Source organism: Mesoplodon mirus (genome assembly GCF_964341445.2).
Source record: "Mesoplodon mirus genome assembly, chromosome: 7".
NCBI lineage: Eukaryota > Metazoa > Chordata > Mammalia > Artiodactyla > Ziphiidae > Mesoplodon > Mesoplodon mirus.
This window is the reverse complement of record NC_138983.1, coordinates 62316844-62332020: the sequence shown is the minus strand read 5'-3', so window position 1 is coordinate 62332020 and position 15177 is coordinate 62316844. Positions and strand designations below refer to the sequence as shown.

The following is a 15177-nucleotide window of genomic DNA, read 5'->3' as shown; positions in this document are numbered from 1 at the left end:
ATTTTAACTAGGCAGGAAAATTGCTTTATTCTTTCTACATATTTTCAAACTGCCTATGCAACTGATGATTAGCCTTCCAATTTGTGGATGTTAATTTCTAATTTTTGTATCTTTTATTCTAATCCAATGTATTTTCCAAGTCTCCTTGGTTAATGAAAGACATTAACTTTTTTTTTTAAACATCTTTATTGGTGTATAATTGCTTTACAATGTTGTGTTACTTTCTGCTGTATAACAAAGTGAATCAGCTATATGTATACAGATATCCCTATATCCCCTCCCTCTTGTGTCTTCTTCTCACCCTCCCTATCCCACCCCTCTAGGTGGTCACAAAGCATGGAGCTGATCTCCCTGTGCTATGCAGCTGCTTCCCACTAGCTATCTTTTTTACATTTGGTAGTGTATATATGTCAATGCCACTCTCTCACTTCGTCCCAGCTTACCCTTCCCCCTCCCTGTGTCCTCAAGTCCATTCGCTACATCTGCATCTTTTTAATTAAATTAATTAATTAATTAATTTATGGCTGTGTTGGGTCTTTGTTGCTATGCGCAGGCTTTTTCTAGTTGTGGTGAGTGGGGGCTACTTTTCGTTGTGGTGTGCGGGCTTCTTATTGCGGTGGCTTCTCTTGTTGTGGAGCACGGGCTCTAGGTACGCGGGCTTCAGTAGTTGTGGCACGCGGGTTCAGTAGTTATAGCTCGCAGGCTCTAGCGCGCAGGCTCAGTAGTTGTGGTGCACGGGCTTAGTTGCCCCGCGGCATGTGGGATCTTCCCAGACCAGGGCTTAAACCAGTGTCCCCTGCATTGGCAGGCGGATTCTTAACCACTGCACCACCAGGGAAGTCCCTACGTCTGCATCTTTATTCCTGTCCTGCCCCTAGGTTCATCAGAACATTTTTTTTTTTGAGATTCCATATATATGTGTTCGCATACGGTATTTGTTTTTCTCTTTCTGACTTACTTCACTCTGTATGATAGACTCTGGGTCCATCCACCTCACTACAAATAACTCAATTTCGTTTCTTTTTATGGCTGAGTAATATTCCATTGCATATATGTGCCACATCTTCTTTATCCATTCATCTGTCGATGAACACTTAGGTTGCTTCCATGTCCTGGCTATTATAAATAGTGCTGCAGTGAACATTGTGGTACATGACTCTTCTTGAATTATGGTTTTCTCAGGGTATATGCCCAGTAGTGGGATTGCTGGGTCGTATGGTAGTTCTATTTTTAGTTTTTTAAGGAACCTCTATTCTGTTCTCCATAGTGGTTGTATCAACTTACATTCCTGCCAACAGTGCAAGAGGGTTCCCTTTTCTCCACACCCTCCAGCATTTATTGTTTGTAAATATTTTGATGATGGTCATTCTGACTGGTGTGAGATATTACCTCATTGTAGTTTTGATTTCCATTTCTCTAATAATTAATGATGTTGAACATCCTTTCATGTGTTTGTTGGCAATCTGTATATCTTCTTTGGAGAAATGTCGACATTAACTCTTGATGTTGTAAAGGTAATCATTTTCCTTTTTCAAATCAACTTTTTAAAAGGCATATTAATTATTTTGTTAATTCTCTCAAAATATTTCTATTCTTCCTTCCTCTCTTATTTCCTGAATTTCTTTTGGTTTGTTGGACTTTTCAGCTAAGATTTTTTTCTCATAAAATTCAATAGCATTTTATTTTCTTGGATTTTTATTGGATTAGATATTATGTATTTAACATACAGATGTTCCTATATTTACCTCCTTATGCAGATGTTTTGAGTGTATACCTAAAACACATTGGATCAGTTATTCCTGGCATAAACAACTTAAGTGACAAGTATGGTTTTAATTGCTTTTGCTGCTAACACAAACATTACTCTTTTACCCAACTGGTGAGGATAACATTTATAGTTAGGTAGTGTGCTATGTGTGGGCACTTTGTCATTATCTTCCCTATTTATTAGAAAAATTCAAATTTGGGGGTAATTTGAAGAATGATTATTATTCACCTGTCTTTCCACAGTTCTTTGGGACAGTTATTTGTAAAGTAATTTAATTATATACTGACTGTTCTAAGAAATTCACACCTGCTGCCTTTTCCTACTTCCCATTTCATCACTTATCTGTAAAAACCAAAGTGTTGGGCTTATAGGTTATTTTGCATTTATAAACTTTAGCCATAAAAAATATTTTCCCCAGAGCTTCTCTGGTGGTGCAGTGGTTGGGAGTATGCCTGCTAATGCAGGGGACAAGTGTTCGTGCCCCGGTCCGGGAGGATCCCACATGCTGCGGAGCAGCTGGGCCTGTGAGCCATGGCCGCTGAGCCTGCGCATCCAGAGCCTGTGCTCCGCAACGAGAGAGGCCACAACAGTGAGAGGCCCGCATACTGAAAAAAAAAAAAAAAACTTTCCCCAAATAAGAAACATTTGGTTCAGCCCTTTCATTTGGCTTTTATAAGGTTTTTGTGAACATTTTGTGAATGAGGTATATAGTTTCTGCTTACTTTGGAAAGTCATCTTTTTCTGCCCCATTTTGCCCCGTAACTTTGGAAGGATTCATAGCTGAGGGATAAAGGGGATACCTACCCATAGGACCAGAGAGCCAGTTAGCATAAGTGAATCTAGACCATCTATGGCAGAATAAATGTTGTAGACTAGTTGTCTTAATATCCATATGTAAATTAGTAGAAAAAAATAAAGTGCCTTGTAGAAAGTGAATTAAAAGTATAGGAATAGGGGGCTTCCCTGCTGGAGCAGTGGTTGAGAGTCCGCCTGCCAATGCAGGGGACACGGGTTCGTGCCCTGGTCCGGGAGGATCCCACATGCCGCAGAGCGGCTGGGCCCATGAGCCATGGCCGCTGAGCCTATGCCTCTGGAGCCTGTGCTCCGCAACGGGAGAGGCCACAACAGTGAGAGGCCTGCGTACCGCAAAAAAAAAAAAAAAAAGTATAGGCATAGGGACTTCCCTGGTGGCGCAGTCGTTAAGACTCCATGCTCCCAGTGCAGGAGGCCCGGGTTTGATTCCTGGTCGGGGAACTGGCTCCCACATGGCATGCAACAACTAAGACCCAGCACAACCAAATAAATTAATTAAATAAATATTTTTTTAAAAAAGTACAGGAATAGGTTTATTATTATAAAATACATTTGGTTTAAATTTTTCAATTTTAAATGAATCATTGGTTAATATTGTCAATTCAGCAGGTTTTGTTGCATATGGTTACTATTTGCTTAATAATTAAGGTATTGTAGTGATTCTGCATTGTTTTAGATTTTTTAAAACATTAATTTATTATTTATTTTTTGCTGCATTGGGTCTTTGTTGCTGTGCACGGCTTTCTCTAGTTGCGGCAAGCAGGGGTTACTCTTCATTGCTGTGTGCAGGCTTCTCATTGTGGTGGCTTCTCTTGTAGAGCTTGGGCTCTAGGCATGCGGGCTTCAGTAATTGTGGCATGTGGGCTCAGTAGTTGTGGCTTGTGGGCTCTAGAGCGGAGGCTCAGTAGTTGTGGCGCACCAGCTTAGTTGCTCCATGGCATGTGGGATCTTCCTGGACCAGGGATCAAACCTGTGTCCCTTGCATTGGCAGGTGGATTCTTAACCACTGCATCACCAGGGAAGCCCCTGTTTTAGATTTTTTATAGGATAATTTGTTAAATCTATATTTTCTTATAACTTTCTATTTATTTTACACTTTGGAATCTTAAGCTCTGAGTGTTAAAAAGGTACTTTTTAAAACTCAGTGAACAAAAGAGAAGACTTATCTTTGGGCATATAATAAGTACAGCACTGATTAATAGAAGTATAATGTGAGCCACATGCAGTTTAAAAATTTTCTAGTTAGCGCATTAAGGAAAGTAACAAATTAATTTTAATACATTTTACTTGAACTGAAATGTCAAAAATATCATTTCAACATGAATCCACATAAAAATTATTACTATTTCACATTCTTTTTTTGGTACCAACTCTTTAAAATGTGTATATTTCACACTCATAGCACATCTCAGTTCAGACGTGGCACATTTTAGTGTCTCTTCCCCACAGCCACATGTAGCTAGTAGCCATTGTATTCAGCAGTGCAGTACTAGTACTTTCATTGGTAATACCTATTTCAAACTCTTGTAATTACTTATTTTAACTTTAGCTTTCATCCATTTAACCAGAAAATACTAATTATATGCTAAGTGCAATCTAGTGTTTTAAGCATTCAAAAGCAAAACAACTATTTCCATCTGGAATAATGGGAATTATGGTTAGAGGTATGGTATAGTCATTCTAGACATAGCAAGTCTAGAGCAGAGCTTATAAGCACAGGGCATGGTTAGGAAGTGATCAGTAGTCCAGTTTTGTTGGTATATAGGGTGTGAGAAGGGGAGGATTTGAAAAATAAGTTTAGGAAGGTAGGCTAGACATTGCACTCAGATTGTAGAGAAGTTTGAGTACCAGGCTAAGGAATATAGAATATTGATTTGGTATTGGATAGTCATTGAGGATTTTTGAGCTGTGGATGACAAAAGAAAGGATATATTTAAAAACGAATAAAAAAGTTTACCTATGGAGAGAGAGATGAAACAGGGATGGAAGTGAAACTTCTCTAAGTGTATTTTATTGTGTAGATTTGACTTTAGAGCCAAGTAAATATTTTACATAATGATAAAACCAATTAAATCAAATTGAAAAAAGAAACAGAAATCTTAAAAAAGTAACCTCACGCCTGTTAGTAGGATGGCTACTAATCAAAAGAAAAAAAAAACCCAGAAAGTAACAAGTGTTGACGAGGATATGAAGAAATTGAAATCCCTGTGCACTGTTGATAGGAGCATAAAATGGTTTCTCTGCTGTGAAAAACAATATGGCGTTTCCTCAAAAAATTAAAAATAAGATTCAGCAGTCCCATTTCTGGGTATATACCTGAAAGAATTGGAAGCAGGGTCTCAAAAGATACTTGCACACCCATGTTCATAGCAGCATTATTCACAGTAGCCAAAAGGCGGAAACAACTCAAGTGTCCTTTAATGGATGAATGAAACAAAGTATGGTGTATATATATACAATGGAATATTATTCAGCCTTAAAAAGGGAGGAAATTTTGAAACATATTACAACATGTATGAACTTTAAGGACATTATGCTAAGCAAACTAAGCCTATCACAAAGATATGCTATATGATTCCACTTACATGAAGTACTTAGAGTAGCCCAATTCATAGAGACTGAGAGTAAAAGGATGGTTGTTGGGGGGTTGGGGGAGGGGAGAGTGGGGAATGTTATTTAAGCTGTATAGAGTTTCAGTTTTGCAGGATGAGAAGAGTTCTGGAGATTGCTTGCACAACAGTGTGAAAGTACTTAAATGTTATTGAACCATACACTTAAAAATGGTTAAGATGGTAAATTTTATGTATATTTTAACAAAATTTAAAAAAATTAAACAATCTAAAGCAAAATGAAACAAATCTAACAGTATATTGAGTGGATGGGGATTTGACTATCTAGAAGAATTATTTCAAATTGTTTCCTTGAAAAAAGTAATTTGGCTGTGTGTCCCTTCTGGGATAAATCTTAAGGACAGAAAAGATTTGAAAGAAATCTTAAACTATTTTCAGTTGCTTTATTGTTCTGAAATTTTAAAATATGTGATATTAATGTATCTAGTATATATATATATATAGATAGATAGATAGATAGATACTTAATAGTATGTAAAGGAAATAGCTAATTATGTTTATGACATTAAGAACCAAGATTTTTCAGTGTTAGAGAAAAGAAATTAACATCTATACAAAGTTGGAAAGTTAAGGTCAAATTTTATTCCCATGCAGAGAGAATGGCTTTGTTAACACTATAAGATAAATGACAGCGGAATGATATAGGCATAAGTATAACTGATTCACTTTGCTGTATAGCAGAAACTAACACAACATTGTGAATCAACTATACGCCAATAAAAATTAATTTTTAAAAAATGACAAAAGAACATGTTAAACTACCCTAAGGGATACAATAGGCAAAGTTCAAAAAGTGGTAAATTCTGCAAATGACCCAGTTTCTTCAACAAGTAAATTACAAGACAGAAAAAAGAACCAAACCTGTACTTAAGTGCTGTGGAGAGCAAATACCATGTGTGGACCTTTTTTGTCCTGAGTTGAACAAACCAGCTGTCCAAAAAAAAAAAAAAAATTAAGACTCTCTTGGGAATTGTGAGCACACTCAATAGCTACTTATGGTAGTTAGGAGTTTTGGTTAATTAATCTCTGACAATGGTATTATAGTTGTGTTAAAAAGAAAAGGAATCCTTATCTTTTAAAGGTATTAATGTAGTTGTATGGGATATGTCTGGGATTTGCTTCAATATAATCAAATGTAAAGGATATAGAGAAAACAAGATTGGTTGTATGTTAATTGTTGAAGCTGTATATGGGCATATAGGGCATCATAATACTAGTTTCTCTACTTTCATATGTGTTTGAGACTTTCCATTAAAAGATTCTAAAGAGCCCTGAAATAACTAAGTTTAATTTTTAAAATTTTTAATGGAGGCATCCAGTAGACTGCTGGGAAATTTGAGACTGGTATTTGATGAGAAAAGTTGAATCAGAGATAGAGAATTCAAAGTTACCTATCACCTATCTATCTATCTATCTGTTGCCATATGCTTGAAGCCATGTGTACATCCATATACATGGAAATGACTGAATTTATCAAAGAAAAGTGAGAGATTAGCTAACAGAATGTTAGAGAAATCTCAGGTTTGAGGGTGAGGAGAGAGAAAAACTAGAGAAGTAATGATCTGTAACACAGAAGAAAAATACAGTTCACTGGAGGTGAGTTTTACACTGAAGGATGTTTAATCCTATGCAAGGGTCAATGGAAAATTCTTACTGAGAAAAAGTCATTACTTTTGTCCAGGAGGGGGTTTCAGTAGAGTGAGGGATGGTTAAGCCAGGTTGCAAGGGAGGCAGTGAAGATGAGAGGCAGTAACTGGATAGGATACCTTGCTCAAGGAAAAGCCTAGGTTTTCTTTAGTGTGTAGGCATCTGAGTGGTTTTATACAGAAGGGATCTGTGCAAGAGCAAGAAGTTGAAGATAGAAGAACTCAGGAAGAAAGAGATTGAAATGAAAACAAGAGTAAAGTGGGGACTAGAGGAAAAAAGGAAGGATAGGTAAAGATAGAAATTTTAAAGTAGAGGGGAGAGATGTTGAAGGAATTCACTCAGTCTGTCTGACTTACAAGTAAATCATGTTATGGGTGATGCAGAGGTCCAGGCCAAAACTAGGAACTAGAGAGACGTAGGAAAACAACATAATTCTGTTTTAAAAATAAGATTTGTGGGGCTTCCCTGGTGGTGCAATGGTTGAGAGTCCGCCTGCTGATGCAGGGGACACGGGTTCGTGCCCCGGTCCGGGAAGATCCCACATGCCGTGGAGTGGCTGGGCCCGTGAACCATGGCTGCTGAGCCTGTGCTTTCGGAGTCTGTGCTCCGCAATGGGAGAGGCCATAACAGTGAGAGGCCCGCGTACCGCAAAAAAATAAAAAATAAATAAGATTTGTGACTTTTACTATATTGTGTAACCCTTATTCTTTTTTAAATGAGTAGTAAGTTGAGGTAAATGTCCAAAAGTTAAATTAGAAATAGTAATTATTATACCTTATACTGTACCTGTATTTCCATAGAAATCATGTTTCCTAAAAATATTTGAGAGTAAAAATCCAATGCATCAGGGGCTTCCCTGGTGGCGCAGTGGTTCAGAATCCGCCTGCCAATACAGGGGACCCGGGTTCAAGCCCTGGCCCAGGAAGATCCCACATGCCACAGAGCAACTAAGCATGTGCACCACAACTACTAAGCCTGCGCTATAGAGCCTGCGAGCCACAACTACTGAGCCCGTGTGCCACAACTACTGAGCCCACGTGCCACAACTACTGAGCCCACGTGCCACAACTACTGAAGCCCATGCGCCTAGAGCCGGTGCTCCACAACAAGAGGAGCCACCACAATGAGAAGCCCACACACCGCAACAAAGAGTGGCCCCCGCTCCCCACAACTAGAGAAAGCCTGCGCCCAGCAATGAAGACCCAATGCAGCCAAAAATAAATTTTTTTTAAAAAAAGCCCTTAAAAAAAAATCCAGTGCATTAGAGAAGCGTGTCGTTTACAAGATTATTGAAGACTTCTGTTCTCTTTCTTTTTTGCTGCCCCCCGTCCCCCTCCCCACTCCATCCCCCTAAAGTGCCCAGTTCCTCTCTATCTGGTACACATTCAGTATTTGTCTTTGTTTTCTCTTAGTAACACACTCTAATTAGCATTGATTTACGATAATGTTAGTAAATATTTATAAAGGTATTGTAGCTGTAGAATCATGTATTTTTTAAACTTTGGGTATAATTTTACTTTTTTTAATACTGAAATATGGATATAATCTTATTAACATCTAATTTCTGTATTGATACTTTTTTTCTGGATTGTTGGATTTGTGGTTTAAAAATCCATTTAATTATGTTTTAATCCTTAACTTAGAAGTTAACAGCTTGCAAACATTTGCTATTCCGGGCTCTATATTTCTCAGTATACTCTCAGGGTTTCTTTATCCCTTTCCACTAGCCTTATTTCTTGTTTGTTTGGTAAGTATATAAAATGAAATCGGGAGACTAGAAAGAAATAACTTTAAATAGAATGATGGGAATGATGATGGCATCCTAGTCCCACTAGTCTCTGGAAGCATAGACTTATTAGTTTTAAAAGGGGTTTAATGTTACAGTAATATCTGTTAAGTCCCTCCATAAGGAGATGTTATAGTTTGGCTTTTTTCTAGAACAGGGTTATCATAGACTTAATTGCATTTATAGGCTCTGTTCTAGCCTTTGCTTTCTGTACTGTTTTGTAATTCAAATAGTCCAAGAATGTTGGTGGGCCCAAGGAGTTAAGTCCCATGGCTGGAGGTGGTGTTTTCAAGCATAGGAATTGAAAAAATATTGCTCTTGAAGATTTATTCATAGGCTAATGGCTAACGTTAACTATTTGCATATAGTCACTAAGTTTAATCACAAGTGCCAGTTTGTTTTAGCTGGTCTCATTTTAGTTATAATTTGGTCAGAGAAAGGACTAGATCAGATGGGTTCTTGTGCTCTGCTCAAGAGATGTTACGCAGAGTATCCACCCCATACCCCAAAAGAAAGAAACTAGTTGAGGTTTGCCTTAGGTGAATATATCCATGTGAATAAGATGGAAAAGTACAAAGTGCTTATGGGTTCTTCTTATTTTGTAGTGTTCTGGACTCGGTGCCTCATTCTGCTATATGCTCTCCTATTTAGTTGGGAGGCCAGTTGTCTATAAATACCTAACTGAGAAAGCAGTAAAATGGTCACAGCAGGTAAACATGTATTTTTAAATTATTTGATGTAATTCTTTGGCTACTTGGGGGGTCAGTGTATAATATCCACATAAATTAACTCAGACTCAGGGCTTTGATAAAAATGATCTTTTGAAAATTAAGTGGTAGGCAAATAATGTTAATAATTTCAAATATGATGTTTTTGTATCTGTAACAGTAATCTTAATTCTTTATTCCTAGTAACTTCAATCAGAGCACAAAAGTCAAAGTGTCAATGTAAAGGCATCCATATATTTAGACACCTCACCTGTTTTGTGTTGATGCAGGATGCTGTCAGTGGGTCTCTGAAAAACTTGTATCAGCCAACTCTTTTAATGCATTTCATCAGTGGGAAGAACTTATCTTCTGTTAGGGTCTCTGCAAAGACTAGCAGTGATAAATAGAAGGACTACTGCCCAGGAAAGTCTAGTATAGTATTGCTAAGAATCTTATTCTTAAAGAATCAGAAGAAGCAGACTATTAAATCAGAGGAATTTTAGAAATTTACCCCTTTGTTTTACAGGTTAGGAAATTAAGAGAAATTAAGCATTTTGTCCAAAATCAAAATCATTATTTGTGTAGCAAGATCTAGGAAGTATAAACTGTAATCAGTGCTTTTATTTAGTCAGATAAATGTTTCTATATGATTGTTTAATCTCATTTATCAATGATGAATGAATTCACTCATGTGAAGTACATTAACATAAAGATTATCTGAATTTTGTTTAAATTGGAGGCCAGGTTTATTGATGTACTATACTAGCCCTTTATATTACAGGACGTTAAAGGCATTAAAAAGTTGGTCATTTGATATCTATCTTATATATAGTTATAAATTTAATTTTGCCTTTTTAGGTTTAAAATGTTGTTGAGCCATATTATCTAGGCTGATGTAGAGCCATCTTTAGTAGTATAACATTACACTATAAGCACAATCTTAAAAACTTTCATCTGATGTTATTTAGCTCTGGTAATGAACATTTGATAAGCAGTTCATTGTCATTTTCAAGCTCCTTATTTGATCATTTCTGTTGGGTAAATGCTGAGCTATCAGGGATAAGAATTTGAAATAAGGTATTTTATAATGAGTTTATTTTCAGGCTTGGCTTTATCTTGATCCTAACTTGTTTCTTTCTTGTGACAGGTTGAACGTCATAGAGAACATCTCATTAACTACATTATATTTTTGAGAATAACACCATTTCTGCCTAACTGGTTTATTAATATTACATCTCCTGTGATAAACGTGCCATTGAAAGTTTTTTTTATTGGCACTTTTCTAGGTAAGCCCTCTGGTTCATGCTGTGTTAGAACTCATTGTGTACATGTCTAGCAGTGTCCAGCTGGGCTAGATTTTATGCTCTTTGCAGGCATGCCAGCACCATATATAACTGGTGGGCACAGAGCCTGGCCTATTATAAGTAGATGCTCGGAAATGTTTGTTGGATTGTGTTGATTTAAATTTTTTTTTTAAACAAGAGCACTCTCTGCTGGATATTTTTTTAATCATGTAGAATTAAGCAGGACTTTTTAACTCCATTCTCTCCCTCAGTGGAGAGAAAAAAAAAAATTTGAAGGTGCCTTTTTTGAGTACTTTCTCCTTTGTCTTCTAATCAGGTACTGAAATACTGAACTTTAATTTTCAATAGAAAATTGATCCTATCTTTTTATTAACATAGAACTTATTATGGGCATTACTGAAAGTTTGAGGGAAAGCAAGGATGAACAAGAAGTTTCTTGCTTTCAAGGAGCTAACACTTAATTTTGAAATTAATCAGTGGGTGTAAAGATTCATTTATATATTTGTGAATTCTGATAGTTCTTTAGTAAGAGTATTCTGCTTTTCTTCCAGATTTAAGGTGAATTGTTTAGATACCAACAAAATGAGCAGATTCCTCAAGTATTGACTGTCTGTTAAAGCTTTATGTTAATACTTAATTTTTTGTTGCTATTTTTAGAAAAATTTATAGACAAACTTAAAAATCTTAGCAGGTTCTCCATAAAAGTGGGGAAAAAATCTTAGCAGGGTTAATTTTGGATTTTGTAAAATAATATTACACTTATAGAATCAGAAGAGAGAATTTTTGTACAGTCTCCTTATTTTACAGATGAAATACCTAGAGATAAAGTTAACTTCAGCTTTGGCTAAAGTAATTTTTCCAATTTGTTCTGGCTTTTAATAAAATGTAGTTGTTCCACCGTGCTTTTGTATAAACTGCTCTTTTTACTCATATATTTTGAGTATCTTTCCATTTCTGAGTATCTCCTACCACTCATTTTTAAGTATACTCTATAAAGGGTGAATGACAATTTACTCAATCTTATTTTTGAAGATTTAGATTGTTTCCAGATTTTTATTATTATAATTCTTTGATGAGCATCCTTGAGACTAGATCTTTGTTCATATACATTAATATTTCCTAAAGATGAAATTGGTGGATCATAGCACATTCATTTTTTTAAGGCTATTGATAAATTTTGTAAAATTATTTTCTGGAGACTTTCCTTGGGTTTTTTAATTCATTATCCTTAAGTGGTGATTATGAAAGACTGAATTCTTTATATGGAAATAAACTTGAGGGGCTTTAAATTAAATTAAAATTTTCAAATTGTAAATCACTATATTCTTAGAAGAAATTGTATACACACAGTATTTTAATTTTTAAAAAGAATTGATTGTTTTTTACCATATGTTTTTACTTTCTATTTTAGGTGTTGCACCTCCCTCTTTTGTAGCAATTAAGGCAGGAACAACATTGTACCAGCTTACAACAGCAGGGGAAGCTGTTTCCTGGAACTCAGTATTTGTTCTAATGATTTTGGCTCTTCTTTCTATTCTTCCAGCCATCTTCCAAAAAAAACTAAAGCAGAAATTTGAGTGAATAATCCTCTGGATTTTAGTTTTCCTATCATCATCATCATCTCTCAGGATTGGCAGGTTTATGTGTTAAAATCACCTCTTCGGTAAATGAAACAGGAATTTGTAAAATAAAATTTCCTATCCAGTGGTTAAAATAATGCATTTAAGTGGCAAAGGAGAGAAGAAAGTAAAAATGGAAACTGGTATACCATGAAAAGTGCTGTCAGTAGTTATGATAGACATCTCCTAAATTACTATTCTAAGGCTATAGATAATAAATGTAGCAGCATAGTAGGAAATTCTTGACCCAACAGATTAACTCAATATATTTCATGAACTGGCCGTAAATACTTACCCTTGACTTGATAATTTAATATTTTTCTCTCTATTCCATACTATAACTAAAATAGGAAAAGCAAATACAAAATTCAAAAGCAAAGATACAGTATTGCTGTTCTGACTAATGTCAGCATCTATTTAGTGAATTTTATTTCTGTCTTCTTCTGTTCTAGATTATCATGGATTGGTCTGAAATTTAAAATTCTGACCAGTCTGTTTTCATCTGTTTCCTAGCTTTCAAAATATTTCCACTGTGCATATACAAAATGGCAATGACATGATAATTGTATCATATTGGTGTTGATAATTTATATTCAGATAATATTTTGTTACACAGTTCCCCTTTACTATCTCAAAAGGGTATCAAAAAAGCAAACATTCAAAGTATGCAGTTTTTAGATGTTAGATTAATTATGTTACTTTATATTTTGAAACAAAATCAGTGTCAGTACAGCACTCAAGTAGTTGAATATAGTTTATTTGTTCCAATGACTATAAAATTTACCTCATTTATTTATTAATCTGGTCATTAAAGTATGTATTATGTAATTATCCTTTTTATGCATGATACATAAGAATGCCTTGTTTCATTTCTATTGATGGCTTTTTTGTTTGGGGCTGCTTTTGATTAATGCAGTTTCCCTATTTAGGGTTTTTACTTTTTATATCTCAAAGTAAAATTAAATTCTCATATGGTAACTACTATTTAAATAGTCCTGGAAAAACTAAACAGCTTTTTGCTGCTTGCTTAACGGTAATATCCTCAATCCCTTGATTCTAGGACATAAAGTAAAGTACTCTGTCAGTTTTACCTTCACCCAAGACTGTCATGTTGAAAAGTACTTTAGCTGTGGAAGAAATCCTTATATGTTTTTATTGTGAGAGGTATGATCAGCCTCAAAGCCAGTTTCTACTACATAATGTGGACTGATTATTTTTTCTATCGCAGTATTAACAAATGGATTTATTGTAAATACAAAAAATATATTAATTAATATACTATTCTTATGTCACCTGGACTTTTGTGTGAAATTATTTATTGTTATTTCTAGCAAGGTTTTCTTCCTTTCTTATTGACCAGAGACTGAGTGATAAAGCTTTTGTTATTTTTACAAACAAAACATAGTCTTTTTGGACAAAGCTCACTAAATATTATTGTATAAAATGTAATTGAGTAAATTTTTATCAGACTTTTAAAAATAAGAGTTTGGACTCAGGAGCAGCCTCACTATTTATTCCATTATGTATGTATTGTACTTACTCTATTCTCAGAGTATTTTCCCTATCCTTATCATTGATCCTGTCCCTTTGCTGATTATTTTTTCTATTAGAAAACTGTAGTTGTCACTTAAGGTGAGGTATATTTTCTTCTCCCAAGAGAATAGCCAGTCTTTCCACATTCATCATCATTGTCTTGTCAAGAAAGAACCTTCAGCAGGCTGAACCCTAAATGCATTTGGTGGCCTATATTCATGGATTCACAGACTTGGCCTGATGCCAGGTGTAGATTCAAGCTTCAGCCACATCTTGAAGACAGTTACATAGTAATAACCACCAGAGAGCAAGTATGTGTAGTGGGGAGGCGAGCAGGCTAACTAGGAAGTTGACACACTGAGACTGTACACCTCTTAGTTAATGGCCTCTCTCTGGAGCTCTATTACTTTGTGTGTAATATTTCTAAAACACTTAATAAATGTAAATTAAAATGTAAGAAGAATAAATTGTACTGAAAAACTTAAATGTAGCACTTGGGATTTATTTCATGGAAGTATTTGTATTTAAAAAAACGTTCATTGAATAAAAATATTCTTTTGAAATTCTCTGCACATTCTCACCTCTAAGAACAAAGAAAAAAATTTTTAAACCTTTAATTTTTATAGTTGGCTTTTGAGGATCTTAAGGCATTTAAAATTTAAATTGTAGAGGTAAGTAAGTACAGGTAAACATTTATTTAAGTATCTAGTATATATAATTTCTCTATAAAGGAATTGATCTCGGAGAGAGCAGTGAGCGGTCCTGAAGAGAGATTTTAGTTCCCTGTCCAGGAATTGGACCTGGGTAGCCTGGATGAAAACCAGGAATCGTAGCCACCAGACCACCAGGGGCTAGAGGCTAGAAGCAAAGTGGCCCTAGCTCTTTCCCTTGTTTGAAAGGAAGAATGTCTTGTTCAAGGAGGCAAAAACTAAAATCAGGTACAAAGTTTATTATTAAAGACAGCACAGCGTATGGGAGAGCACACAGAGAAGCAGTTTGTTTAAGACAGAAGTAAGGCAGAAATACACACCCAGAGAGAAAGGGTATGGGCATCCTCTCTAATGAGGAGGAGCACAGTAAGTCAGAAGCCAGGCAGAAATACACACCTGGAAAGGAGTGTGGGCGTCCTGAATGAGGAGCGCAATAAAGAGGTGATTTAAATCACATATAGGACAGTCCTTCTGGGTCTTTGTTTACATTTAGCCAATTGTTTCTTTTTTCACGCCTGACTGGTCCTAGGACTCTCCCCCAACATGCATGTGCAACTTTTTGCTCAGATAGAACCCACCCCAGAGGCCTGTGGGTGCATTCCACACTTACTATGGGGTGGCGTCCCCTCCCTTTTTGACCCCCAAGGTGCCTTCCTGCGA

The 15177-nt window shown here is 35.9% G+C and overlaps 1 protein-coding gene across 2 annotated transcripts in view; it reads left to right on the top strand.

The window, feature by feature from the left end:
- Positions 1 to 14293, top strand: part of TMEM41B (transmembrane protein 41B) — a 31465-nt gene extending 17172 nt beyond the window's left edge. The window contains exons 5-8 of one of the 2 annotated variants that reach the window (XM_082628632.1): positions 8512 to 8605; positions 9250 to 9354; positions 10499 to 10637; positions 12199 to 14293. In XM_082628632.1, coding sequence (XP_082484758.1) covers positions 8512 to 8605; positions 9250 to 9354; positions 10499 to 10637; positions 12199 to 12236 — 376 coding nt within the window. In that variant the 3' untranslated portion in view covers positions 12237 to 14293. Of the gene's footprint in view, positions 1 to 8511; positions 8606 to 9249; positions 9355 to 10498; positions 10638 to 12066 lie in introns of both variants that reach the window. The other variant, XM_082628631.1, reaches the window with a different exon arrangement.
- Positions 14294 to 15177: the final 884 nt, after the last annotated feature.